The 27337-nt window shown below is 39.3% G+C and overlaps 1 protein-coding gene and 1 long non-coding RNA gene across 3 annotated transcripts in view; one reads left to right on the top strand and one right to left on the bottom strand.

Annotated features, from left to right (window-relative positions):
* bbox1 (butyrobetaine (gamma), 2-oxoglutarate dioxygenase (gamma-butyrobetaine hydroxylase) 1) overlaps nt 1-26906 on the bottom strand; it is a 64258-nt gene extending 37352 nt beyond the window's left edge. The window contains exons 1-3 of one of the 2 annotated variants that reach the window (XM_064335727.1): nt 26626-26906; nt 15368-15795; nt 14789-14903 (exon numbers count right to left, since the gene is read on the bottom strand). In XM_064335727.1, coding sequence (XP_064191797.1) covers nt 14789-14903; nt 15368-15790 — 538 coding nt within the window. In that variant the 5' untranslated portion in view covers nt 15791-15795; nt 26626-26906. The remainder of the gene's footprint in view (nt 1-14788; nt 14904-15367; nt 15796-26625) is intronic. The other variant, XM_064335726.1, reaches the window with a different exon arrangement.
* On the top strand, nt 144-10968 carry LOC135255035 (uncharacterized). Its single transcript, XR_010330051.1, has 3 exons — nt 144-960; nt 6436-6524; nt 10683-10968. It is a non-coding gene; the product is annotated as an uncharacterized LOC135255035 (long non-coding RNA).
* Nucleotides 26907-27337: the final 431 nt, after the last annotated feature.

Below are 27337 nucleotides of genomic sequence, written 5' to 3'. Positions count from 1 at the left end.
GCCCTACAAAAACTTGCCAGAATATAGTAAAAAGGCGCCCTCTTTCCGGGACAGTGGACTGTTTGCGCGGCTGCATGCGCAGCAGTTGGCGGGCGTGCTGGTGAGGGACCAGCGGTGGAAGCACAGCAGCTTTAGGAAGCCTCTCTGGGGGAGCAGCCAGTCTCTGATCAAGCTAGGCTTGGCCCCTCCCTCACTGGACGAGTGTGGGGGTGGATGTCTCGTGATGGGCTGCGGCTGCTATTCCAGGAAACGTTTGTTTGAAGAAAAAGAGATCCCACAGCCTGACAACAATGGCGCACACAGATTCCTTCGGGAACGAGAGGCTTTTCCTCCTGGGATAGGGAGGAGCAACAAAAAAGCAGACAGATCGACGATGGACGAAGGAGCTAAGATTGAGATATTAGGAATGTAGCAAACTGAAGGTTGGCTTGAAGAGTTGTTTACATAAAATGAAAAGGAGACAGAATCAGTGGAATGTATAGCAAGGTATTCAAAACAAGACAGGTCTACCTTTTACCCCCAAACAGCGACTAATACGGTTATGTTCTCTGCAATATCATGTTATTCAGTTGGCAACATTAACAGACCTACTTCTAAAATGTCACAAGGATATACATTAATTACAGGGGATCTATCAATCACTGCCTCTGTTTAGTAAATCACAATTACACAGAAAAAATCAGCACAATTACACTGAATAAGAACAGGGACACCACCTTCATGGTAGGTCATATTGAAAGACAGGTTTTGTCATGGAGCTGAACATTTGTCTAGAGTCCAGAATTTTTTCCCACAAAATGTGGGCAAGACTTTCTTGGGGTGTACCCTTCAAAATGTAAAAACAGAGGAGGCCTTTTCATGCTTCTTTTAAATTTGCACGCCAGTGCCAAATTTGTGCATACCAGTGGAGACCAAGAAAATGCGGTGGTGTGGTGTTCCATGTTCCATCCATTCACATTGGTAAGTATTTAATTCTCAAAGATTTGTTTTACTTTTGAATAATATACCAAGACAGCCTGATAAAATGAACAGCCATTTCTGTTATGGATATTTTTGACATTTCACATTCAAAGAAATTAATTAATTGTTTATAAAGTGGAGGTTTGCTCAAAGATTTATTATGTATTTAAAAGGGACAACACACGGTAATCAACATTTCCGCAGTTGCGTCAAATGGTACAGTGCCAGAGTTAGCTCAAGAGCTAATTTTCATCTGTAGTCCCTTAGCAGGTGAGAGATGTTAATACTGGGTACAAGATAGCTACACGTACAAGTTACATTTTCGGTATAAAAAGTGATATAGGAAAGAAGAAAAAAAAAAGAAATAAACATAGTATATTTACAAATTTACAGGGTACTATGAAGATGGCATCCTAGACAAAAGTTATGGCCCCACAGGAGGGCATTTAAGTTCACTGAAAAAGAGAGTTTAGTGTCCTCCTTATTATTTCTTCTTATTCCACATCAACATTCTGTATGCCACTCGTCCAACAGCTTTTCAGCAAGATCTACCAAGTTTGGCAAGTAGTTCATCAAGTTGCTTGTGCTATTTGTGCAAATAGCACAGACATTTTTTCTAAGATGTTTACGATTTCACATTGGATAATTTCCCATTGCTTAACACGTTCGGAATGTGAACAACATCCTTGCAGATGTAAGCTACAATCGGTCACTCCCGCTGCCATACGTACAGACCATCTCTCTCTTTTACAAAGCTTCTAACGGACACATTCTCAATAGGCAATAGGTGGGTGACGTTTGCAGCAGTAACGTTAGCAACAGCAATGCACATTCGACCCAAACTTATATTAGTTTTCAGTTATAATCCCTGATAGCTAATGCACGTATATCAGCATTGAACATAGTAAAGTTAATAATTAAAGTTATTGACAGTTAAAACATGTTAGAATTTATTCTCCTCTCTTATCTGTCCAAAATATGTGATTTTGAGTGAAGAAAACATTATCCAAAATGTGCAATTTGGAGAGGTTTTCTGACATCTTTGAGAAACCGTTTCAAAATTTCACTACTCTTAATTATCTACACAATTTTATTTTTTGCTGTTGTGGGGAAGAGGTTGGGGGTGAATTCTATATAATAATTTTGACACTGGCTCAATAATTGAATAATTCTTCACGCATTTCCTAAATTTTGATACATATTCTTGATGGCACACAAGTGCCCTTCAAATCATGCCATAAGTTCTCTGCTGTCTGTTGCCACAAAGTTGTAAGGCTTTATTTAAGAGTAGTACACCGATGTGAAAATTGCCTTTATAAATGCTTCAGGAGAAAGGGTTGAACAGGTGCTAATGAACAAGCTTTTGCTCTTCAAACTGAGCAACAGAGGATCGTAAATGGACTGCATTTATATAGGGCTTTTATCCAAAGCGCTTTACAATTGATGCCTCTCATTCGCCACAGCAGTTAGGGATTAGGTGTCTTGCTCAAGGACACTTCGACACGCCCAGGGTTAGGGTTTGAACCGGCAACCCTCCGACTGCCAAACAATCGGTCTTACCTCCTGAGCTATGTCGCCCCTGTATCGTTGATCCCTGATCTCAGTAATGCAGTTCAGTAAATACTACTGAATTTCCAGAAGTTTTCCTTTTCCATGTGGCATTCAGAAAGAAGGGAAAAAAAGACAGGAATGTCTTTTCCTCAGAGATTCTGCACCTCTTGGCCTGCTGAACATAGCAAAAGCAATATGCCATGTGTTTCCTTTTTTAAAAAATTCAATTTTGTTGTGCTTTCTTAAGAAAAGCACTCCATTTACACACTATGCCAAAATGTGAAATGGACTGCAATCTCAAGGCTACAAAAATCTGGAGGGGGAAAATGTCACAGGGACTGACTTGGAGAGTCATGGATATTTATGGGGAATAACTCAAGTAGTATATCTGAGACACAGGTGATATGATGCATTAGCCATGTAGTAATGTTCTGCACAATTCCTCCTGTAAAAATACCCTACAAGACAAACAAAATAAGGGAATTCCACTTTGGTGCTGACGTTTATTAGTACAGTATGATGTATGGACTGCAGAGTATTCTGACCTGAGCACGGTCTCGTTCGTCATCGGCTCGCGTAGGAGAGGTCAAAAGGGCGCTGGCCCCATTAGAAGCCAAAGGGAGGGAAAACAAAAATATATATATCACTCATCAGTGGTGATCCACAATAGCAGAGAGGCAGCTGCTAAGGGTCAACTGTCAACCTAGCGTGCCATCACGGTTTGCTTAACCTAAGGTGTTCCTAAGAGCAGAGTTCCTCAGAAGCTGTGATTGGACGCAGTCACTTTGTAAGACTGTGAGAAAAATAGCATTAAAAGGGAGCTTTTGATTTGGTAGCTCTGGCTACTACAGAATAATAAAGTATCTCTTTTCACTGTAGGCATTACCTGCAGATGGTAGAAAAATCTATTTACATTTATGTGATATTTCTAGCAATATATAGCCTGCTTCACTGGAGAAACAGGCTATGTACTATGGACCAATAGAAATAGTCACACTCTTTCAAATAATATGGGTCAGTAGAGTTTGAAACATGCAGTCATCAAGCCTCTAGTCATAAATTACAGCTTTCAAAAATTTCTCAAATAAAGGGAGGCGTCTAATCATGCAAAAGCAATGCTTTAACCACTAGAACACTGACCAAAGCATCTTGACAACATATGCAAACTATGCAATATTCACAAATCAAAAAACATCAAAAACAAATCTTGTACATAGATTTTGGAAAATTACCAATCCTGGCATTTGAACAACTTTCCTTTGATACACCATGAAATTTGAAAAATAGGATTACACACTCAAACCAAAACCAACTCCAGATGTATGGTGGAATGCAGGCAAACCAGAACTGCAGGATCATTGAGCCATTACTAACAAATTGCGTAGGAAAACTAGCCCGTTTCTTCCTCAACTTGTTGAATGTACCGTCTGAAGGCACAAGGGAACTCCTGGTGGAAATTGCTTCACATATGAACGGAGAACCATGCCCCTTTGGCGGGTTAAGCAAAACAACAGAGAGAAACCAGGCACCACTGGCCCCTTATGTAATTCACTACAAAACGCCTCTGAAAGGAAAAGAAAAACAGGAAGGAAAGCATTTTTCTCTGATGTGAAAGAGGTGGAAGGATGGGGTTTGGGGTGGAAGGAGAGCAAGGGAGCAAGTGTGTGGAAATGAGCCTCAGAAAGAGAGGCAGATATCTTGGGTATGAATTAGAGTGGCGTGAGCCTCGAGGTCAGCCGCTGGTCCCTCACCACATGATCCCTCTGTGGCTCTCCCCACCCTAAATCAGTCTGTGAGAGGAAGCTGAGCCCACTTTTTCCAAGCAGCCCTATGCGGCATGCCGTTCCACAAGAGAAATGTAGGGTTTGTGAAATGTCTTTAAGTGGTCTAACACTCAGCTAAAACATTTATGCATAGCACCAGTATCCCACCCCCAATTTATTTTGCTATACTGGAAATAGACAATAACAGCCAAGAAGTAGTAGAAATCGCATCCCACTGCCTGAAAGCGTTCGTCTTAAATCCAAATTTCACACCACAGAACAAATGCTAACACAATTTTAACTCATTTGTGATCTCAAATATTATCAACTTGCTATGAAAACAGATGCTAGCTCTGCTTAGGGAAAATCCCTGAATCCCTTGTTTGGTGAAGTCACTCGTGGGGCACATCCAGTGTTGTATGCTGTGCAGTGGGTCATTTTCCAGCACACACGTATAATTTACTTCTTGGATGGCTTGGAAAAAACACATTTATCATATTCCGGAAATAAAAATATTATTAATATGTCAATTGAGCTTTTGAGAAAAAGGTTAGAGAAGGAGCGCTTCATGGACAAAGATAATAGTCAAAAAGGTGCTTGTTGGAAAAAGGAGAAAATAATCAATGAATCAAAAAGGGTTTAGTTTGCCAGTCAAAATGGTGAAAAAATACAAGTGGCAAACAGGTGAGATCCAAGGCACTCTTTATGGTAAAGTTAGCCTTTAAAGGAAGCCTTTATTGAAACATGGCAAGAAAAAGAAGCCATTCTAAACAAGTGTTGCTTAGATTTAATACAACTCTTTATCGAAGATGCTAAAAAGCAAAAAGCCATTTTGCAAGAAGAGACAGAGACGGCTCAGTCAGCTATATTTTTCAAACTTCCTCAAACGTGAGAAGTTGTAAAAATTTAAACAGGAGCAAAATTATTATAAAGTAAATAAGGTTTATTTACTTCACTTTACTTCCCATAATCCACACGGCCACAATAGAATTCGGTTCGTATCGTTCCATCTACCTAGTAGCGACAAGGAAGATCGCACCAAGGATACGATTCTATCTGATATTTTAGACCAACGTACCATGCCCAGATGAGGCAGGAGCAGAGGGAGAGACCAAGGATGAAGAGGCCAAACCAGAAAGAAAGAATTCAAGAATGTTCTCATTATCCTCAAACTCGGAGCTTGTCCAAGGAGAGACTGGGATTAAAGGGGAATTTCACTTTATAACACTTCTGGCGTAATTTTCACACCTACCCAGGCTTTTGTGTACACCCCAAACAGTTTTTAGGTTGCTTGCTTCAATATTTAGATATTTAGATATACCCGTTTAAGCAAACCCCCCCCCCCCCCCCCTTTGCCCCATCCAATAGAAGCCCATTCAACATCAAACTCCACGTTAGACTTATCATTTTTCATTCTCATGACTGATATTGTCCTTCTAATCAATGTATCGCCCTTCATTTTTCAATTCAAGGCCCTCTTGATATGCTTTTGGAACCCCTGATGAAGTAAGTGTGAGGCCGCAATGTGTAGGACCAGCACATTTTGATTTTTCTTGCCATGTTTCAATAAAGGCTTCCTTTAAAGGCTAACTTTACCATAAAGAGTGCCTTGGATCTCTCAAGGTGTATAGTTTGTTAGGCTTGCATGAAAGGACATGTATTAATTCTCCTGCACAAACAAATCATGTTTTTAGTAAGCATGCTGAAAATGTTACACACTGGCAAGAAAAGTTCTTGAGGCTTTATACCTAAAAAGTTTGTTGTTTTAAAACAAAAAACTATTTGCAATGCCTAAGTCTAAACAGAAGACTCGAAATTTGGAGGCCTTGTAGTAATGTTGGAGGCCTGAATATTTCTGATGAGGACAGCGAAAACAGCTTTGACTCCACAGGAGAGGGCATGTTTAATAAAGGACTTGATCCCATTTTATATTGATGAGCATCTAAATACATTCTCAAAATATGTTTATCATTATTCAGTATGCTTATAAATAAGAAGTAGGGCTGATTTTGAATAACAAATGTGGCATGTGAAATTTTGGAGTATGTCTGACATGTTGATGGGGTGGGGTATTTGATAAAAATTTCAATCAATGGTCCTCAATCAATGAATTAGTTAACTGAATAGCTAATGTAGTTTTTTTTTTATTTTTTTTTTACAGTCTTCCACCTGCTGCTGCCAGAAGTGGCAAAGGGAGAACAAGGAGACGGTGGTGTGACTGGTATGGGGAAATCAACTGTTTTATTTTGGGTATGTCATTTTCAGGCTTGTGTTAAAAAAGGGGCGATGCAGAAGGGGTTATCAAGTAAGTTGAGATGTAACATTTAATATGCATCAATTCAGGCTGGACATTTGTTAACCAGTCAAAAGCACTCTGATAATATGGACTCCTCTCTACACAAATTCAATTAGAGGGGCTTTTCTATACCAGTCTTGGGTATACCAGCAGTCTAAATCCATATTTTCACAGGGGTCAGCTTACCCCATCAACCCCCCCACCCCCAACCTTGACGTTCTCACATTTCTGAAAAACAATCTTTTAAATTAGTAATACATTTGTATGGCCTACAACCCCTGGCAAAAATTATGGAATCACCACACTTAGTAGATGTTCACCCAGCTTTTTTACTTCATAGCAAATAAACAGATCACAGATATGACACAAAACAATTTTTGTTTAATATCTGAACATTCTGGCTTCATAAAACATACCTCAAACAAATTAAATAAAATTATTTGAATTAACGGCACACTAATTTTTTCCAGATCAAGTAGAGGAAAAAATTATGGAATCACTCAATGTTGAACTCAAATGTTAGTCTGCAGTTAAAAGAGAGTACTGGGCCGTCTGAGTAGTATAGAGGCATAAGCACTCGCCTACCACCGCAGAGGCCTGGGTTCAATCCCCGGCAGCGGTACTTCCGGTTTGGTGTTTGGGGGTGGGAAGCCGGTGAGGGTATGAGTCCTGATCGTTGCATTAGCGGCTCCTACTGGTTGGTCGGGGCGCATGTTCAGCAGGGAGGGAATCTGGGGGAGATAACGTGAACCTCCGCACGCGTTACGCTCTCCCAGTGAAACTCCTCGCTGTCAGATGAAAAGAAGCGGCTGGCGACTCCACATGTATCGGAGGCTGGCATGTGGTAGTCTACACCCTCCCCAGACTGACAGAGGATAGTGCATCGACCAGGACTGTGATACACACGGGGAATTTGTATAACAACTAAATTGGGAATAAAATGGGAGAAAATGGCAAAAAAAAGAGAGTGCTTACAGACCTTAACGAGCTGTTGGACTTAGCTAATTGAAAGGAAACATGGCCCCAACAAGAGAGTTGTCAATTGAAACAATGGAAAGGATTATAAAACTCCTTCAAGAAGGAAATCCAACATGGAATGTGGCAAAAGATGTTGGTTGTTCCCAGTCAGCTGTGTCTTAAATTTGGTGCAAGTTTAAACAAAATGGGAAGGTTATAAAAGGAAAACATACGGGTAGACCAAGGAAGACGTCAAAGCGTTAGGATAGAAAACGCAAAGCAATATGCCTTGAAAATAGAAAATGCACAACAAAACAAATGAAAAACAAATGGGCGGAAACAGGAGTCAATGTTTGTGACAGAACTGTAAGAAATTGGCTGAATGAAATGGGATTTACATGTAGAAAAGCCAAACGAAAACCAGCACTAACACCTAAACAGAAGAAAACAAAGTTACAGTGGGCTAAAGAGAAGCAATCAGGGAGTGTGGCTGATTGGATGAAAGTGATATTCAGTGATGAATCACGAATCTGCATTGGCCAAGATGATACTGGAACTTTTGTCTGGTGCCGTTCAAATGAAACATAGAAAGATGACTGCTTGAATAAAACAATCAAATTTCCCCACTTATTTATATGATATGGGGTTGCATGTCAGGTAAAGGGCCTGGGGAGATGGCAATCATTACCTCAACAGTCACTGCACAGGAGTACATTGAAATCTTGGACACTTTTCTCATTCCATCGATAGAAAATAGGTTTGGTGATGATGAAGTCATTTTTCAGGATGATAATGCATATTGCCACAGAGAAAAGATTGTTAAAGCTTTTCTTCAGGAAAGGCATATCAACTCAATGACATGGCCAGCAAGCAGTCCGGATCTCAATCCGATTTATGGTGGAAATTTAGAAAAAATTGGTCCATGACAAGGCTCCAATCCTGCAAAGCTGATCTGTCAACCTATATTCGAGAAAGTTGGAACCAGCTTGATGGAGAATATTGTTTTTCATTAGTGAAGCCCATGCCTCAAAGAATTCAGGCCGTCATAAAAGCCCGAGGAGGAGCAACAAAGTATTAATTGTGATTTTTTTTGTTGATGATTACATAATTTTTTTCCTCAACATTGAGTGATTCCAAAATTTTTTCTTCTACTTGATCTGGAAAAAAATGTGCCATTAATTAAAATTATTTAATTTAATTTGTTTGAGGTATGTTCCACAAAGCCAGAATGTCCAGCTATTAAACAAAAAATGTTTTGTGTCATTTGTGATTTCTTTATTTGCTACGAAGTAAAAAAAAGCCAGGTGAACATCCTCTAATTCCATAATTTTTGCCAGGGGTTGTAAGATAAAAATAATAACTACATCAGTGAATGTTGGAGCTATGCAGCAAGAGGCCAATTGGAGGCACTGTTCCAAGCTGTGGATGAACCCCCAGACTGGCAAAGGGAGACCTTGAGGGTGGGAAACAATCAAATTCATACTGTGCCAGTACAGACTGTGGCTGCAACCACAGCAGAATGGCACATTTGACCATCACGTCACCCAGAGAGGAGGGATTAAAATCAGCAGGACATCTGTTTCTTATTAAGTTTCAGCAACTCCCGCTGGTAAATCAGGTGCCCAAAATCTGCCTGCAAAAGCAGCGCATTTCAGTGGGAGTTTGACTGATGGACTGCTGAACCAAAAGAAGCAGCGGCTGACCTCATGTTTTGGAAAATAGTATGCTTGTCTGCATTCTCCTGAACTGAGGAGGTTATAGCAATGGGTAGGAAAACTAATTGTGGATTCTAATTCGGGCAAAATATGGGCAAAGCAGAAAACCAAAAACAAGTATGTCCGAAAGAAGACAGAATTACTAGTTTTGAAAACCACAATGTAGAAATACAGAAGGCCTAAATTCTAACTTTGTACATGCCTAAACCATCTGGCCTTGCTGTCTTTGCACATTCTAAAATGTTACATACAACTCTAAAAAGATCTTTTTTTTAACATCCAGCCAATACAGCCCCAAAAATTGTGTACATTTTGTGTCTGAGTGAGTATATTCAACACTACATTAACCAAACCAATTCTTATTAATGGATTTTGTGCAACAGCTCATTAGCATTGACACAGATTCACTTATTTTACTTTTGGTTTAGTGGTTAGGAGAAAATGTGATACATTAACAGGGCTAGAGCCATATGGCTCTTGTTACAGTTTCTGGCTTGCATTCATAGTCAGAAATTAAGGAGTAAACCATTAGTCTTTGTCTGCTACAGCTGTTATAAACAGTAAGGAGGAGAGAAAAACATTAAGCCTCCACTGACGAGTGCAGGTATGATCCATGACCTTTGTACAAATTATGCCAATGGAAACATAAACCAATGACTTATTCAAAACACACCACCGATCCCACCCCTTCTCACAGCTCTATACAATAATTTTTAAAAGGCAAATAAAAGATCCAGCTTTCTGCGAACATATGGAGTAGATGTGTTAGACAAAGCCATCTTAGTAAAACCAGAATGGGAATCTGAAGAGCAGCAGCCTCATTAACCTCAATATAGTGACAGAACTGAGTCTGAATGGGCAAGGAATATCTTGAAAACAATACTGCTGTACACTTTAATACCTGATAAAATTTAATGAAGTAATTTCAACAGCCGTGAAGTCCAGTGCTCCAACTGAACCATTTTTTTCATTACATACTTTTCTTTCCTGAAAAAGAATCGGGTCATAATGGGTGTGGTTTCTTTTAAGTTAATAGGCCGAGAAACCAGTAAAAAAGTTAACTGAATACTTCATTAAGTTCATAAAAAGGTTCAAGAGCCAAAAACTAGAAAGAGCTTGTTATATTATGGTCAAATACCGGGTGACACCCCTGATTTTTACTATTGTTTTATTTGTTGATAGAGATAATGTGTGTTCACTAAAACAAACAAATAAACCAAAATGTCCTTTCCCTCTCATGGGATCAGGGTAAAAATAATTAATTAAAATAAACTAAAAATTAAAGCTTTTCAGGTTTTTAGCTCAAATCTCTTTTCCTCCTCGCAGGTTCCAGGTAAAAATAATAAATTAAAATAACAAAGTCATTAAGATATACCAAACACAGCAAAAGCTTTTCAGCTTTTCTACTCGGTTCTACTTTTCTCACTTTCTTTATCTCAGGGTGTGGATTCCTGGTCTCAGCCACAAACGGTGGAAAGAAGAAAACCTTTAAGCTCTGGGCTAATTCTTCAACGCAACCCAGGTTTGTGTGCCCACTCAACCAGTAGACATGGCCCAGACTTCTCCAAATCCTTCCACCAGACCGAGCCCCGTCACAGTTAAGTTATTAATAGCCTATTTATTTTAACTTACATTGTTGAAATGGAAATGTCGAAAGGACTGAAGCCAGAGAAACAAGCCTGTCATTGTGCTTTGGTATTGTTTACTTATTATAAACACTGAAATGTTCTCCTATTCATTACGTTGTTATATTCAAACAACAATGGAAAAATTAAAAACATTGTTTTACAATGCTGCAATGCTCATGGCAGGTTCTTCCATCTCCAACATTGCTTGGCCCATAGCCATTTTAAAGTGTTTTGGATTAAACACCTTTGAATAGCTTTATTAGTACCAAAATTTACAGTGCTGTAAGAAATGTTTTTTCGGCCCCTTCCTGATTTCCCCTATTATTGCATATCTGTCACACTGAATGGTTTCAGATCTTTAGGCAAAATGAAATATTAGACAAAGGGAACTCAAACGACATTAAAAAAATATTATATTTTATTAAAGTTTCTATATTTAAGGACATTTAACTTATAAGCAAACAAATAAAAATAAAAACACACAAAGAACTTTTTAGATAAAAAAAGTAAAAGATGATATTAAATTAAATATATATATTAACACCAAGTGTGTGAAATCAAAATAACTCCATACCTTGCTTTTACTCCTTTCTTTTCCAGCCATCTCTATAAAAATTTAATTTAAAAAAAAATCAGTTTTCCAGTTTCAAACATGTATTTTTATGAATATTATTATTATTGTTGTTGTTGTTATTAATTTGTTATTATTATTTATTAGTATCTATTCTCAGTACATTAATTATATTTTCTTATTTTATTCCTACTACATGATCTCAAAGAGTAAGACTATCTAGCGAGCTTCCCTGTCCAAGAACTAGGCGGTGAAAATAACTAAAATGTGCTCTGACGCGTGACTAGATGACACACTCGCTCGCAATAACGTATTAGCTATTGACACAGCCTCATTATTTCTTATTATATATTCTCAGTAAGTTAAATGAATTATATTTTCTTATTTTATTTCTACTACATGATCTCAAAAGGTAAGACATTATCTAGCGGAGCTAAAGAGTGAATCAAGTGTAACGTTAGATTAAATTAAATTGACTGGATGAAATATGTGAAAAAAACTACAATGCGCTTTCGTGCAGGTTACCCGCACTAACTGTTGGTTGATTCACTTCTCCAACAGCAATCCTTCTCTCATGTTATCACGACAAAGCTAGATAACATGGCTTAAAATGATCCATGTTAGAAGTGTTTTATCTGCGTTTTTACTGTCTGGTTAGCTTGCTACGATGACGCGTGACTAGATGACATACTCGCTTGCAATCACGCGTCGGCTATTTACACAGCATCATATAGTAGCTAATATCATTATCTCAGATTTAAAAAAAAACAAATGTGTGATACATTCAATCACCATTTTATTTTGGCTGGTTATTTATTTGAGAATACAGCGATGTAGATCCTACGCTGCTTATGTGCTCACTGCCACTTCATAAAGGCTTGCTAGCCAGCTAGCTTGCGAAAGTGAACCAAATATGTTAGCTAGCTCGCTCGCTTGATAATGAGGATTGATAAACATAGTGGTCGTATAAACGCATTTAATTAAAAACTTTCACTAAATATACATACATTTATTGCGGCAATCGTCTTATTAGAGAAGTAGCTGCTGCAGTTCACACTTGTATTAGAGCTCCCTCTACTGGATAATTCTAGTAAATAGCAATTACAACATTCAAACAGACAAGTACAGATAAATAATCATTGTTTTTTTGTTTATTATACTTATTAAAAAATCGGGGCACATTGGCGGCATAACTGCCGATCCCGATGTCGTCAAAAAAGTCAAATAATGGCTGATATATCGGCCAAACCGATATATCGGTCAGGCTCTAATAAATATACAATCTACTATAAAAGTCTTAATTAACTAAAAAAATATAGGGTTAAAAAGATAGCAAACTATTGTCATTTCTTTTAAAAAGTGTATTAAAATTGCACATATACACAAGAGTGAATCCCCAGTGTGTTCATAGTCTGGACAGCTGGCATAGTCACCGGAGTGAGTGACTATGCTGAGGGGGATCAGGGGTGAGTAAGGGGGGTGGGCGTGCTTGTGGGGGGCCAGTGTGTTCCTAGTCTGGACAGCCTGCGGAAAGAAGCTGTCGAGCAGCCTGGTGGTGTTAGCACAGATGCTCCTGTACCTCTTCCCAGACGGCAGAACAGACTGAGGGAGGGGTGGGAGGGGTCCTTTATGATATTGGAGGTTCTGCGGGTGCAGCGCTGGTGATAGATGTCTAGCAAGGAGAAGAGAGGGGTGCCAATGATCTTCCCAGCTGTCTTCACTATCCTATCAAGTTGTTTTTGTTCAGACACTTTACAGTTCCCGAACCAGGCAGTGATGCAGTAGCTTAGGACGCTCTCAATGGTGCCCCTGTAGAAGGTGGTGAGGGCCGGAGTGGGGAGACTTGCCTTCTTCAGCCTCCTGAGCGGGTGGAGCCGTTGTTGGGTCTTCTTACACTTAATAACTGGTTACACCTCCTTTAGCAGCAATAATTGCAACCAAATGCTTGATAAAATTTAATATCAGTCTTTCACATCACCGTGGAGGAATTTTATCCCACTTTTCTTTGCAGAACTTTAATTCAGACAAATTCTTATGTTTCCAAGCATGAACTGGTAATTTCAGGTCCTCTCACAGCATCTCTAGATGGTTCAAGTGAGGACTTTGACTAGGCCACTCCAAAACTTTAATTTTGATTCTTTTAAGTAATTCAGATGTACACTTGTGTTTTGCTTCATTATCTTGGTACAAACCCCAATTATGGTTCAGCTCAGATGATGGGACATTCTCCTTAAGAATTTTCTGGTACAGAGCAGAATTCATGGTTCCTTCAATAACGGCAAATCATCCAGGTCCCAAGGCAGAAAAGCATCCTCACACTATAACACTACCATCACATTTGAATGTTGATATGATATTCTTACAGTGAAATGCTATATTTGCTTTATGCCAGACATACTGTAATGGGACCCGTGTCGTCCAAAAAGTTCAGCTTTTGACTCATCTGTCCATAGAACCTTATACCAAAAAGCTTGGAGATCATCGAGGTGCTTCTTAGCAAACATGAGACAAGCATTGATGTTTCTCTTTCGTAGTTCGTAGTGGTTTCCACTTGATATTCTCACATTTTTGCCAAGTTTCTTTCATATTGTGGAGCCATGAATACCTGACCTTAGCTGAGGCTAGAGAGGCCAGCAGTTCTTTGGATGTTCGTTTGGGATCTTTAGTGACTTCCTGGATGAGGTTTTGCTGCACCCTTGGTCAAATTTTGGTAGACTGACTGTGACGGTTCGCCGCTGTTCCAAGTGTTCTCCATTTGGAGATAATGGCTCGCACTGTAGTTCTCTGGAGTCTCAGAGCCTTAGAAATGACTTTGTAACCTTTTCCAGACTGATATATTTTAACAACTTTTTCCCATCTCTTCTGGAATTTCCTTTAATTGTGGCATAATATGCTTGTAGAAACTTTGTGTTGACTACTTCACGTTGATGGTAAGGTTCAATATGAGTGAGGTTTAGATTCAACAGAGCTAGCTGCAATCAAGCCTGATGGTGTTCAATCAGCTGAATCTAATTATCTATATAATTAATTTTGGTTAATTGGTTTATCGAGTAACTAACGGGGGCAATGGGTAATATGGGTGTTTGATAACTTTTTGCATTGAATTATTTTTAAAATGTGTTTTGTGTTTACACAGTTTTCATTTGTCTAATATTAAATTTTGTCTAAAGATCTGACAACATTCAGTGTGACAAATATGCAATAATGGAGGAAGTCAGGAAGGGGGCAAATAGTTTTTCATAGCACTGACACCAGGGGGAAAATCTGCAGAAAGCATGTTCAGATGTATACACAAAATCAGAACCAGGCTTAAAACCCAAAGGCACACACCAAGAAAAAGTTCTTACTGTTAAGAAAGAGTTCCTCTTGCTGTGCCCGTCTTGCTTCAGGTGAAAAGCATCTTTTCTTGAGCCAGTCTGCATCATATTCACTTGTGTGCTGGTCAGGCCACACAATAGAAACCTAGGGGTATGAAACATAAAAATCTGATTCCCAAATACATTCCCAAACACATGTTTAAATGGACTGTACAAGTGATAAATCCATGTTTACCAACAATACCTTTAAAAAATAAAGATCCTGAACAAGTAGTATGGAATCCTAAGAATTATAATCACAAATATAATTTTTTCCTTTGTCTTAGGCATATGCATTTTCAACTTAGGCTACATAATATAGGCTACATGACACTGCACTTCATACCACATTTTCCTGAAAAACAGACAGACAAAACATAAGAAAGAAATAAACCAAGACATACTGAAATGAAACATAGAGGCAAAGCCAAGGTCCCATTCCGATTCAACATCAACCAAATGCAGAAAAAGTGCCCGAGGTCTCAAAATAAGGTTTGGTAATGGGTTTTGTTTAAGGAAATAACCCATACTGAAATCTCGTCAGCATGTCCAGCATGTGCAGCTGCCTACCGTGGAGGGCTCCATTAGTGTGACTCGATCCACCGTGGTGTTAATGTCCAATTGGGACAGGAGAAGGCTACGCGCCTTGGCCGAGTGGAGTGTGCAGACCGGGCACTGGCAGTTGTCCCGTAGCCAGACGAAGGGGTAAAAGCTGTGGCTGCCATCTTCCCAGTTCACCTGAACCAGCCGCTCTACATCCATTACCTGAACTTGCCTGATACTAGAGCCAACACCCTGAGGAAGGGGTGCTGCCGTGAGTGTCTGGCGCCAGCGACACCCCATTGGCATCCAGGGTCTCCACCCTTCTCCTTGCCTCTGCAGAGCCCTGACACCACCTCGGCTCAGCCTCCCAAGTGAAAAACGGCCAAGTAGACTCGTCCACATATTCATCAAAGGCCTTCCAAAACAACCTGTTACAGAACCGATTGCCATGTAAGCTGAAACATATAAGTAGCAAAGTGGTTAGATTTATCACCAAAGCAGAGATTACTGAAAAACAGGGAGCAAACTGTGTATCAGTGCTGGTCTCATATGAAATTACCGGGAAAATTTCCCCCAAACAAACTTCCACAGGTAAATGTATCTGTACATGACACTACATTAAACTAAAACCAAACATATTATTATAATGAAATATCACCCACACACAAAATAGCAATAACGGATGAACAGTGTTATTATTAATGCACACTTGCATGAAGTGCAAATTATTCCTCCACACAAATGCGAAGGATGGATAATGTCATTATAGTCGTATTAGTACACAAAAAAAACTGACTGTTCTCACGTAACCATGACCTTTAAAAAAAAAAAAAAAAAAAAAAGTCATAAAAAACTACATATGGATCATTTGCTGATAATTAGAAGCCTTGCTTTGGTTGCCTGAAGCTGTCACCATTTCCATACAGTTGAGGTCAAAAGTTTACATACACCTAGGCTAAAGATATTCAAACTCAGTTTCACAACTCTGCACATTTCATGTTACCATACATTTCTTTTGGCAAGTCAATTAGGGCATCTACTTTGTTCACATCAGAGGTAATTTTAAAACAATCGATTAGAGACAGATTTATTTCAGTTTTAATTCCCTATATCAGAATTCCAGTGGGTCAAACGTTTACACACACCAAGTTGACTGTCTCTTTAAACAGTCTGGCAGTTTCCAGAAATTGATGTAATTACATTTTAGAAGCTTCTGATTGGCCAATTGTCATAATTAGGAGTTAATTGGGAGATAATTGGCACCTGTGGCTGTATTTAAGGGCTAACCTTTAGATCCACTGCCTTTTTGCCCTTGATACCATGGGAAAATCCAAGAAACTCTGCCAAGACCTCAGAAAAAAAAACAGTGGACCTCCACAAGTCCAGTTCCTACTTAGGAGCAATTTCAAAACAAGTGAAGGTACCGCAAGCATCTGTACAAACAATTGTATGAAAATATAAAAATCTTGGGACCATACAGACACTGCATCGTTCAGAAAGGAGGCACAAATTAACTCCCATGGCTGAACGAACTTTGGTTCGAAAAGACAACAACAAAGGAACTAGCGAAGGAGTTGGAGGCATCAGGTACCAAAGTATCTACATCCACCATTAAGAGAATCCTATATCACCATGGCCTGAAAGGCTGTTGCGCAAGGAAGAAGCCCCTACTCTAAGACCGGCATAAAAAAGCCAGAATGGGGGGGCGCTGCTGAGCAAGGAAGATGTAGGATGTGTTTTGCAGTAGCTCCTCTGGAATGTGACTTCTTATATACTTTATTTGCACTTTTGTCGATATCAAGCTTTAATATTGCAGCTATTTACTTTAGTTAATTTATTTTCCAATCGAGGACAATATATGATGGCAGGTCGAGGGAAATCCGATACTTGTAAAGTAGGCCGCAACAAGCCTCGCTATCTCCTGAGCCAGAACTTCAACAGCAGCTAGATGCTAATGAGACTCTGTTGCTGAACATGAGGCAGATGATGGAAGAAATGCGCTCTGACATTATCAGTAAATTTGATTCCATCATCTCGGAGGCTGTTAAAAGAGAGATAACAGTGGCTCTGGACCCTTTCGAGACTGAAATTGTCTCACATGGCGAGACTATTGCAGACCTTGAGCGCTTGGCTAACGACCATGATAGCAAGCTAACCGACTTTCAAGCTAATGTTAGCATGCTAACCACCCTGGTCGATTCTCTTTCCGAGAAATGTAAGGATCTGGAGGGATGTTCAAGGTGGAATAATGTTCATCTGGTGGGCTTGCCTGAGGGTTCAAAGGGCCCTCGCCCCACCGAGTTTACGCCCCAACTCCTACAAGACCTACTTGGACTTGACGATGAACCCGTATTGGACCGGGCCCATTGTACCCTACGCGCCAGGCCCAAGGATGGGTAACCCCCCTGTCCGCTTGTCATTCGAGTAAACCTATTTAAAATTCGGAACCAAATCCTGCGCCAAGTTGGGGAAACCTCTCCTCTCGCCCACATGGGTAGGAGGATCTTAATTTTCCCCGACTTCACCCCAACGGTGGCTAGGAAACGGGCCGCCTTTGCTGAAGTGACGAAGGAGCTCCACTCCTGCCCGAACATTAAGTTTAGACGTCTCTAACCGGCAACGCTACGCATCACTTTACCCGGCGGACAAACTCACAGGTTTGAAGATCTGGCATTGGCATTGGACTTTGTTGAGAAAAATATAAAAAAGTAGTCACTCCAGACATTGTTTAGCGGATATGCTAACTGGCTAGTTAGCCGATGTTGCTAGCTACAAGAACTACATTTCCTATTCACCGCAGGTGCCTTGCTCTGGTAACGTTGTCAGTGGTCTACGGCTGCAAGGTGATGTTGCTATTGTTTTTTTATTTCTCTAAAATTGTTTACTGTGATTAGTCTACTTGAATGCACCTTTGATGATTAAATGGTTATAATTACCTCAGTTACAAAAATTATAATACCGCAGGTGCCACTCCTAAACGACATAGTCGATTTCTTGATGCTGCAAGTTCGTGCTGCTTGTTCCTTTGCTGTTTAATAAGATTGTTTATATGCACTTTTGATGTTTAACTGCGTATATCTGGTTCAGTTATAAGCATACTTAATGCTGTGCACTTTTATTGAGTCACATTTCCTTAGGGGACGCCAAAGTAGTTGTAGGTAGGTTGATATTAGAGCTACTAAGAGGCGTGACAGTTTGTTTGTATTATTGGGGGAAGGGTTGCGCGCATCCCGTTTGGGGGGATGCTTCTGCCAGAGTCTGTGTGTGGGTAGGTGGGGGGGTATATATATATGTGTGTTTTTGTGGTTTTTATTGTTTTGTTTTTTCTCTTTCCATCAGTCAGGTATCTGTTTTGAGTGCTGCTGCAGACCATCACTCTTGTTCTTATATAACACTCCCAATTCCTAGCTATGACCCAACCTAATTTAACAGCATTGTCTAACGGGGGAGACATTAAATTCACCAGTTTTAACTGTAAAGGGCTCAATAACCCTATAAAGCATAGCAAGGTATTACATCATCTCCACCACATGGGTGCCCATATAATCTTTCTACAAAAGACTCATCTTAAAGCCTCAGATCATTTAAAATTGAAGAGGGGATGGGTAGGTCAGACTTACCATTCCTCATTTCTGGGCAAATCAAGAGGTGAGGCTATTCTGCCACATAAGTCTGTTCCCTTTGTACATTCAAATGTTATTTCTGATCCTAATGGTAGATTCATTATAGTAACTGGCCAGATTCATAATACTCATGTGGTTTTGGCTTATGTTTATGCTCCCAACTGTGATGAAGTCTTTTTTAAACGTCTTTTCTTAACTCTCCCTGATATGTCGTCATACTACTTAATATTAGGAGGAGACTTTAACTGCTGGCTTAAACCTCAGTTGGATTGTTCTTCCTCCAATGTCTGTATGCCTTCGAAGTCTCATCTTGAAGTTAATCTGGAATAAGAAGGTTCCTAGGCTGCGTAAACAATACTTGCAAAGGCCTAGGCCACTTGGAAGGATGGCTTTACCAAATCTCAGGTTTTATTATTGGGCTGCCAATATCAGGATTGTTAAATACTGGCTTCAATATAAGGTCTTTGATCATCGCCCGACATGGCTGGTTATAGAGGCAAACTCCACCAAACCTGTATCACTGAAGGCTCTAGTACACTCTCCTATTCATTCTTCCACTTCCCCCCTATACTAAGAATGTGATTGTTAAAACCTCTCTTAGGATATGAGTTTAGTTTAAGCACTATTTTGGACTACAATCATTTTCTACTTGTGCCCCACTAGCTGCTAATCATGTTTTTCCTCCTTCCCTAGCAGACTGTTTTCTTAATTTCATCAAATCTTGGTATCAATATTTTTAAAGACTTGTATATTGATAATGTTTTTGCATCCTTTCAGCAACTCTGGGACAGATTTTCACTTCCCAGGCAACATTTTTTCAGATATTTACAGGTCCATAGCCTTGCCCATAACACGTTCCCCATGTTTCCCAACCTACCTAATGATTCAATTTTAGATGGTTTCCTGATACCAATCCCAACTCTGAAAGACTCAATTTCATATCTACAACCAAATGAATCTTTTAACTCCAGAGTTATTAAACTTATTAAGACCCTTTGGGAGGAGGATCTGGGGGAGGTAACACCAGAGGAAGTTTGGGCGGAGATTTTAGAACATGTACACAAATCTTCTATTTGTGCAAGACATGGTCTTATTCAATGTAAAGTGGTATGCAGTACCTACTACACTAAGGCTCGGTTGTCTAAGATCTATGACGGTGTATCACCAGCCTGTGATAGGTGTCAGCAATCTCCTGCAAACCTCATACACATGTTCTGGCTTTGCCCATCCCTACATAATTATTGGACAGAGATTTTTAATACCCTATCAGAGATAACTGGAGGAAAAGTAGAACCAAATGCTCTCCGTGCATTGTTTGGGGTCTTTCCCTCATTACCTTCCCTCTCTACATCCAAAAAAGATGTCTTAGCTTTTGCCACCCTACTGGCTAGAAGATTAATATTGACCAATTGGAAATCAACAATATCTCCCTCTCATACCCACTTGATAAGAGACATCCTGTATTTTCTTAGATTGGAAAAAAATCAGGCTTTTATTAAGTGGCTCCTCCAATAAATTTGGGAAAATATGGAGTCCACTCTTCCAATTTGTAAAGAGGATAAATTTCCCAATCATTCCTGATTGAAGCAACTTTTGCGGTTTGGAGGGGTATCAATATTGTGTTTGTTGTGGCGTGGGTGATATGCTGCTGTACTGACTATTAGTGTCTATTACTGACACGGTTTACTATTAGCTGACTGATGTTTTTTTTTTTTGTATTTTTATATACATATATATATTTTTATATATGTATTTTTATTTCAGTTTTCTCAGTCTTTGTAAGCTGTTTTGGTGTTTAGCAATATGGCAATTGTCACTTTTTTATAATGTCTTTTTATAAAGGGAATATACGTATACCTTTTTACTTTTTATAAATGCTCTGATGACACAATTGTATGTTCTTGCAAAACCCAATAAACGAAGTTTTTAAAAAAAAGCCAGAATGAAGTTTTCAGGTGATCACCAGGACGAAGACCTAGCCTTTTGGAGGAGTGTTCCCTGACGAAACATGAACTGTTTAGCCATAATGATCAGCACTATATATGGAGGAAAAAAGGGTGAGGCTTTTAATTCGAAGGACACCATCCCAACTGTGAATCATGGGGGTGGCAGCATCATGTTGTGGGGGTGTTTTGCTGGGAAAGGGACTGCTGCACTTCAGAAAATAGATGGCATCATGAAGAAGGAGGATTATCTAGAAATACTGAAGCCACACCTCAAGCTAGAAAGTTAAAACTTTGTCACAGGCGTCCATCCGTTTCCGGTTCAGGTGTCATTTGGACAGATTGACCCCTTATTGGATTTAAGGCTATGATTGTGTACTTCGGAACATTGTTTGCACTTCAGTGTGTAGCTTTATTAACTATGAAGATAGCTAAGAAGGCCCTGTAGCTATCTAGTTTGCTGCTAACTTGCGAGATGATACAGCCACGTTAAATTTGGTTCAAAAGGGAAACTGTCCTCTCAAAACGGCCCATAGTTTATCCTCTGATTGGCCAACGTTACATGTCATGTGAACACTGTAATTTTGTCCCTTTTCACACCGTGTAATGGCTGCTGCAGCAATTTTTAGCTAAGGACAACAGCTAATTTATGATAAACATTGCTACATTTCTTAGCTAGCTAAGTCAGCTAGTTCCCACACTAGAACCACAGCACAGGGACGAATGTTGGTTAACGCTATGAGTACCACCAACTACACTAAAGGTCAATCAATCACAGATGTTTACAGATGTTTTTTGACTCATTTTAGCTGGTTAGCTGTCACTAGGTTTTCACCAGTCACTTAAATGAGCCAACCCACCACCACGCCTATCAAGGCTAACCGCAATCTTTAACACTAGTCAACATGAACCTTTCATAAGTCACTTTAAATTAGTGTAAATGAATACTGTCAATTTTCAGATGTACTGTTATTAGGCCACACGCTTGTACATTTTTCTCAATTCACCGGCCGCCTTTAGTAGACCAGGCAGTAGTCGACCACCACTGTCTCAGGCTTTTCAATCAGGCTTGTGCTGTATAGGCCTAAATAATGGGAAATCACAATGTGAATGCCAATACTGAAAAATAAGTTTATTTTACAGCTCAAATTTGTAATGTCACTGTTCAAATATATTGACAGAATAAACTGTCTTCAAGTAGCTTATATAGATTGGATTTATATCCAAGGCTAGCCTATTTGGAAATCGCCTCAGGAGCCAACTATTTAGTTTTTCAATTCAGTATTAACTGACATGCACGTTTTGGTGATAGCCTAACCCGGACATTGCAATATTTTTCAATTGAAATGGTCAGAGACAGGGGCCAGATAGCCAGCAACTACAGACAAGATCTGTGGACTCTTCTGCCCCAAAGTCAACACTGCCTGGCCAACACAACAGTTCTGTGGCCGGGCGAGAATTGGCAGATTTTTCTGACTGACTATCTGAGGCAGTAAGCATTCTTACGATAAAAATTTGTTTTCAATACAGTCTTTATTCCAAAATACCATCACTGGAGAAATGAGCTGTGAGCAGTTGCTAAAATAACTTGTTAGCCTCTTACTTAACTTGCTAACTTAGCGAGCTGTTTAGTTTAGAGATTTGGTCACATGGCTCGGCATTAGACTACATTGTTGCAGTGTGAACAAAGGCTTAACCTATTTAGCCAACAACACACAAATGTTGTAGGCTACTCCCAAAAGTAGTCTAAATAGGCTATTACTGGTGTGATACTTTTCATTATTGCATGTGATAGGCTATATTTTAACAACACAACCTGAGATATGAAACCATAATATTATGTACAAGATTGCCGCTACCTAGCTAAGCTGGCAAACTTTATAACAGTTAGTTAATATTTATCTAGTGAGCTTAGGCTATTTGTAAACTACCATGTAGCCAAGAAGCTAGATGCTGTAACCCTTAATATACTGATACATTTCATATTCTACAAAGTCTGACAACACCCAATTTGAAACCATTTTATTATGCACAAGATAACAACACAAAGGCAATAATATGTCATAACTGTTAGCTAACAAGTAGCTAGCAAGAAATTTACCCACAGTTCTGTGGCTGCCTCGGGACCCTGTTACAAATCTCATTGTTTCTTTCGTTTGTTTTCTTTTTTTCTTAACCAATCAGAGATCAGTGCGCTTTGTCAACACAATTAGAACAGTGGTATTTGGTCATTTTTTCTCTATTATTCAGCCTACAACATTTTTTTATCCAGGAAAATGTAAAATGCCATTGCCTGCTTCTATTGATTACCACAATGTGGGATTTTGGCACAAAATTTGCACTGGAGTGAGTTTGATGAATTTCTACAACACTCACAGGAAATAGCCTACATGGCAGACACATCAGTTACACTATTTCTTGGCAATGGCAGCCATCTTGCAGTGGTGCCACATTCAGAAGTATTGAATTGAATAGGATTGAATGGAACCACATGATCATGTTTCCCTTCTAGTTCTTATGCTGCGTTCAAGACAACTCGGAACTTGGACATTTCGAGTGGGAAATTTCCAACTTATGACGTCACTGTCAGGTGTTTCGTTATGCCATTTGCAGCATTTGTTTCTGAGAAAAACAGTAAAAGTCTGCAAAACTATAGGTCATAGCTTACAAGTAAGATAACGATTATGATTGTTAATTGTTCAATTGTTCCGCATTGTAGTAGAGTTTTATTGCTAACGTTAGCTGCCATGCATGGTAAATCATAGAAAGACATGATGCGTCACAAAAACTATTACACTACTAACCAACGCTTACATTACAGTGTGAAATATCCTCATTATAAAATACCACTAACCTATTTAAAGACACTCAATTTCAAAAATAACGTATATAACCGAAATATTTTGAGCAGTAATACTTACATAGCAATGATGAAATCTTATCTGTTTTCAATAGATAGAGACAGAGACAGTAAATCAATGATATAGTTCTATCCGCTTCTGTCTTACACCAGAAAACAATGTCAGCTAGGTCTATCAGCAAACATATGGCTTAGCTATGCCCAGAAGTCCTCAATAATACTAGTATTTTCCAAGAAATTACGAAAAATCATTGACGACGTTTCGTTAGGTGCAGCGTCTTTTACTGCTACCACAGAGTGAATGCGTAAGTGAATGTGATGATAACAAAACTTTCGATTACGCTGACCAATAAAAAGCTATTCCAAAAGCAAAAATAGACATGTTATAGGCCTACATCGTTAGAAAGCTTATTCTCTCACCTACTGAATGAATGGATTGTAAATCAAGCCAGACTGTACTAAAAAGGGCGACAACGCCATAAACAACACGTGTGATATTACGCACAGCTATTTTGGAAGGTACCCAGGCATCACAAATGCGCGCATATTTCACAAACGGATTGTCCAAGACAGTCTCTTCTTTCTTCTTCTTCATCTTCCACCCGGTGCATTCGCGCCACCCACCAAAATTAAAAACGCGAAGAAAAAAACGCGGAAGGCCCTCTCTAGAGCCATTTGTCCCTTCTGGGCTATTGTAGAAACATGGCGGTGCAACATAGCGGCCTCCGTGGAAGAGGACCCGCTCCCTATGTAGATATAAAGGGCTCATTCTAAGGTAACAAAAACACAACAATTCTTATTTTCATGGGATTATACACTAATTAAAACATACTTATGAATATTATATTCCATTTCTGTCAAGTCTGCTAGATGCCACTAAATTCTACACACTGCACCTTTAACCCTTTAACTATATGGCTAAATCGGGAGGGCATAACTCCCATGCTGTCGCAGTGATATCACTTAAAATGTGCAAGTATGTTTTTGTTTGAGCTGTTTCTAGCTCACTAGAAATTCATTTGATGGGTTAATTGAAACTTGGTTATTGAACCTAATTCCGTATAGTTCCCGTTTCCACACACCTGTCATCCCGCTGTACAGACGGGCTTAATGCGAGAGAAGTGGTTGCAAGTAAAGCAAGCGACTTTCTTCCCAAACTTACCGCTCCACCGGTAGAACAAACAATCTCACTTCAAATGGGGAAAAGCCTCTCTCTCTGTCACCTCTCAAAGTTGGCAACCCTTTAATGATTTATGTTACTACTTAGCTAGCTGAGTGATTAGTAAAAAAAAAAAAAAAAAGCTACGCTGTTGCCTCTTATTGTAGCTGTTACGTTAGAAATTTTCGCCTCACATGTGAATCCTATTTTTTTAAGCTGTTCATATTGGAAAGAGATTAAACTTGCTGAGAAGTTGAACGTTCCTGACATTATGCATTGCAGAACGCAGCAATGGGCGTTATGTATGTTCTCTCTGTTTTTTTGGAACTTGAAAGGTTTTGAAAATGCCATTTTCACATTTGTCCTATTTAATTGACTTAATTAATCATACATTTTATTAAATGTAATACATTTAACTATTTCATTATTATTATTATTTGTATGTCTTATTAAAAATATATAAATTATCCTGTCATGTCTCTGCGAACAATAGACCACCCCGTAACCGAAAGTAAACAAGCATGTTTTCCGCTTCTGTGACGTCACAATGTGCATAGAGCCTATTGGTTTTTTCACAATTCTGATCTCGTTTTTCACTAGTTCCGAGTTGTCTTCAACGCAGAATTATACGGTTCTGCGTTTTTTTCACAACCCTCGGAACGTGTTTTTCATTGGTTACGTCCTACTACGGCGTGTTGCGTGGGCTGCACAGTAGCTTTGAGCCTGCTAGGAAGCCAAGTAAAGCAAAGCATACTGTGCTGTGACCAGGATGCCACACAAATCGCTGATAACCGGCTCATGCTCTTCTCGTTTACATAATCACTACTACATTCTCGCTATCAGGTTTTTTTATTTTAATTTTTTATCAAGCCATCTGTACCATTTTCTTGCTTATATCCAACGTGTTTTATCTTAGACCAGACTACGTCCAGAAATTATCATTTTATTGAGACGTATGAATGCTTATAAATGGCTACACATGCCATTTAACTTTGTCAAATGCCACAGTTGCATTCATAGTCACAATTGTAATTGGTGTCATACCTTTGATTTTGCTCCTCCTTCGAGAGAAACACAACTGCCTTTATACTAAACTTTTATTGCATGAACAATCATAATGCCGATAAAATAATGTAGAACATCTGGAGGGAAAAAATGCCTGCGTTCGCCCCGTTCCAATTGTTTCTGCTCTCTCCGTTGTATGTAAACTGGAACCTCGATACACTGCCACAGCAAGATAACCAACTAAATTCTAGATTACATGGCTAGGTACAGGTAATCTTGCGATTACCACAGTGTCGACCGTAAGCAATATAAAGCAAGGAGAGCTATCTAAACAGCCAACAATCTATTCCCTGCTTTTAATAACTTCTAGTTTTCGCAAGCTAGGTGCCGTTGTTGTCCTATACATCACTTCTTACCAGAAACCACGAGTGACAGTAACTCAAGATGATGTCAAGATTCAGCTAGTTAAGAATTTAAACAAAAAAACTCTGGAATCGATAGTGTCTAGTCGATAGATATTTGCAGATGCAATTTAGCTGATATTACCACCAAGCAAGACGAGTCAACGGTAACTGTTAACGTTGTTAAAAACACACATTTTAAATACACATGAAAATACCTTCGGCTTACTGGCAAAAGACGTTCAATTGTCAAATTTAATTTAGGAATTTAAGCTGTTAGGTTTGCTGACTTACATTTCTGAAAGCTGCTGGAATCGCCCTTTGCTTGAATAAGGTTTATTCACACGGAAGTCTAAAAAAAGCAATGCATTGAGTGGAAGTAGGTGAAAGGTTACGTGATGTCTGGGCTGCGCTACTACGGATTTCAGAAGTGTTTCTCAGAGATCATATTTAAGGGGGCAAGCAGCGAACCTGCCGGAGCCATGTTGTATTTTTCGGACTTATTATATCTTCCTATGTTTCGTTCATTTCTGGCAAGTGTATCTCCCTTTTGAAAATTCCAGTTTAAACCAGCCTAAACTGGAAGCTGTGTTTTCGATACGCTGTTGACCAGCTTCAGCCACTGACCAGCATATGTAGTCAGCTAGTCTCCCCCCTCTCCGCCGAATTGTGCTAATAGATATCGGGGGGGGGAATTTATTATCAAATAAATTAAACACTAGTTCAACAACTCAATTAGAAGCCTATTTATTTACACTTTCATTTGATCAAGTCACCTCTTTTTATGTAATTGTTTGCAATGTAGCACAATATCAACATGGGAATTTTATTTTTCGTGGCATGCAAAGCTATTTCAGACATAATAGGAAAATGGTTTAAGATTGTAAATAATCTCTCTAAACATGAAAATAATCTAAATAAAAACTAGCAGCTTGTTAAAATTTTGGGATTGCGATTGTGGTTGGAACAAAAAGCAAGCATACACAGGGGGGCCCCAGGACCGAGT

The sequence above is a fragment of the Anguilla rostrata genome, chromosome 5 (assembly GCF_018555375.3).
Source record: "Anguilla rostrata isolate EN2019 chromosome 5, ASM1855537v3, whole genome shotgun sequence".
Classification (NCBI taxonomy): Eukaryota; Metazoa; Chordata; class Actinopteri; order Anguilliformes; family Anguillidae; genus Anguilla; species Anguilla rostrata.
The sequence above is the reverse complement of the archived record's forward strand: the minus strand, read 5'-3'. Positions and strand labels throughout refer to the sequence as shown.